The sequence below is a fragment of the Cyprinodon variegatus genome, unplaced genomic scaffold (assembly GCF_000732505.1).
Source record: "Cyprinodon variegatus isolate N-32 unplaced genomic scaffold, C_variegatus-1.0 Scaffold1754, whole genome shotgun sequence".
Taxonomy (NCBI): Eukaryota; Metazoa; Chordata; class Actinopteri; order Cyprinodontiformes; family Cyprinodontidae; genus Cyprinodon; species Cyprinodon variegatus.
The window spans coordinates 723-1,874 of record NW_015152207.1 but is presented as its reverse complement, the minus strand read 5'-3'; the positions used below and the strand labels follow the sequence as shown (position 1 = coordinate 1,874).

General features: G+C 35.5%; 1 protein-coding gene across 1 annotated transcript in view; it reads right to left on the bottom strand.

Moving 5' to 3' along the window:
- LOC107104467 (beta-1,3-galactosyltransferase 2-like) overlaps positions 1-150 on the bottom strand; it is a 15,276-nt gene extending 15,126 nt beyond the window's left edge. The window contains exon 1 of the mRNA XM_015404463.1: positions 60-150. Within this exon, the coding sequence (XP_015259949.1) occupies positions 60-103 (44 nt within the window). The 5' untranslated portion in view covers positions 104-150. The remainder of the gene's footprint in view (positions 1-59) is intronic.
- Positions 151-1,152: the final 1,002 nt, after the last annotated feature.

Sequence of the window (1,152 nt, the reverse complement as noted above, 5' to 3'; positions counted from 1 at the left end):
GACCTTTTCTTTTTTTTACTCTATGATTTGATGTTTCGCAAGTAGTTTGGATCTTTTACCTTCGCCTGCCAGTCTCTTCATCGAAATCAGCCGGACTCCTCATAATTGCTCCAACCTTATCCTTTAGTAAACTCTAAAATGAACACTCTTACCACATGTTTTCATCTCTTCCCCCTGTGTCGGGAGCGCGTATTGCAGCCAGAGAGGCTGATCTGATCATTTTCAAGGCGCTCCTGATCATTTCTCGGTCAAAAAAGCTCATACGATCATGTCAATTTTGTAATATTCAGTTTTAATCGGTTGCTCTTTTTACAAATTTGTAAAATAAATAAATGAACAAGGTCTTCCTATGCTGTTTTGTGTTGTTTTTTTAAACGCCGAGATAATCGCTATTTCTCCAACTTTTGTCACTTAAGCCTGACAGAAATAAATGTAAGTCACCAAACACGTTTCCTACACGTAGTATGTATTTATAATTTTTCATTGCTAATATAATAGCATGGGAAGTGGCTGATAGTAGGGCACACAAACTAAGACATCGTGCAAAGATTAAAGAGTAGACTTTCTGGTTAATTCCCTTCTAATGTAAAATATGATAGATTACTGGATTAAGGATATTTCTAGTATAACATAACATATCACACATATCAATTTTTTAAAAATTGGTAACGGTTGCTCTTTGTTTCCCAAATATATGGGAGGAGGAGAGGAGAGAATGGATATTTCAGCTGCCTGAAATAATCTGTTTCTCTTCCATAACATGGGAAGAAATTAATTCAAGTCTTGAATTAATGGAATCTGCAAGTCTTTAACTGTGTTAATTCCTCTCTTCATCGACAACAAACCCTGTGGATTTAGCAATATTTACTCTTTACTTGCAAAAATTAAAGGAGGGGAACCATATATTTCAGCTGTCTGAAATAATCTGTTCCCCTTCCATAACGGGAAGAAATTAATTCACCTGCAAGTCTTTAACTGTGTTCATTCCTCTCTTTATCAACAACACATCCTGTAGATTATGTAATATTTACTCTTAATGTGCAAAATTAAAGGAGGGGAACCATATATTTCAGCTGTTTTAGCTGCCTGATATAATCCATTCTCCCAATAACATGGGGAAAAAATCACCAGCAAGTCTTTAACTCCTTCAAA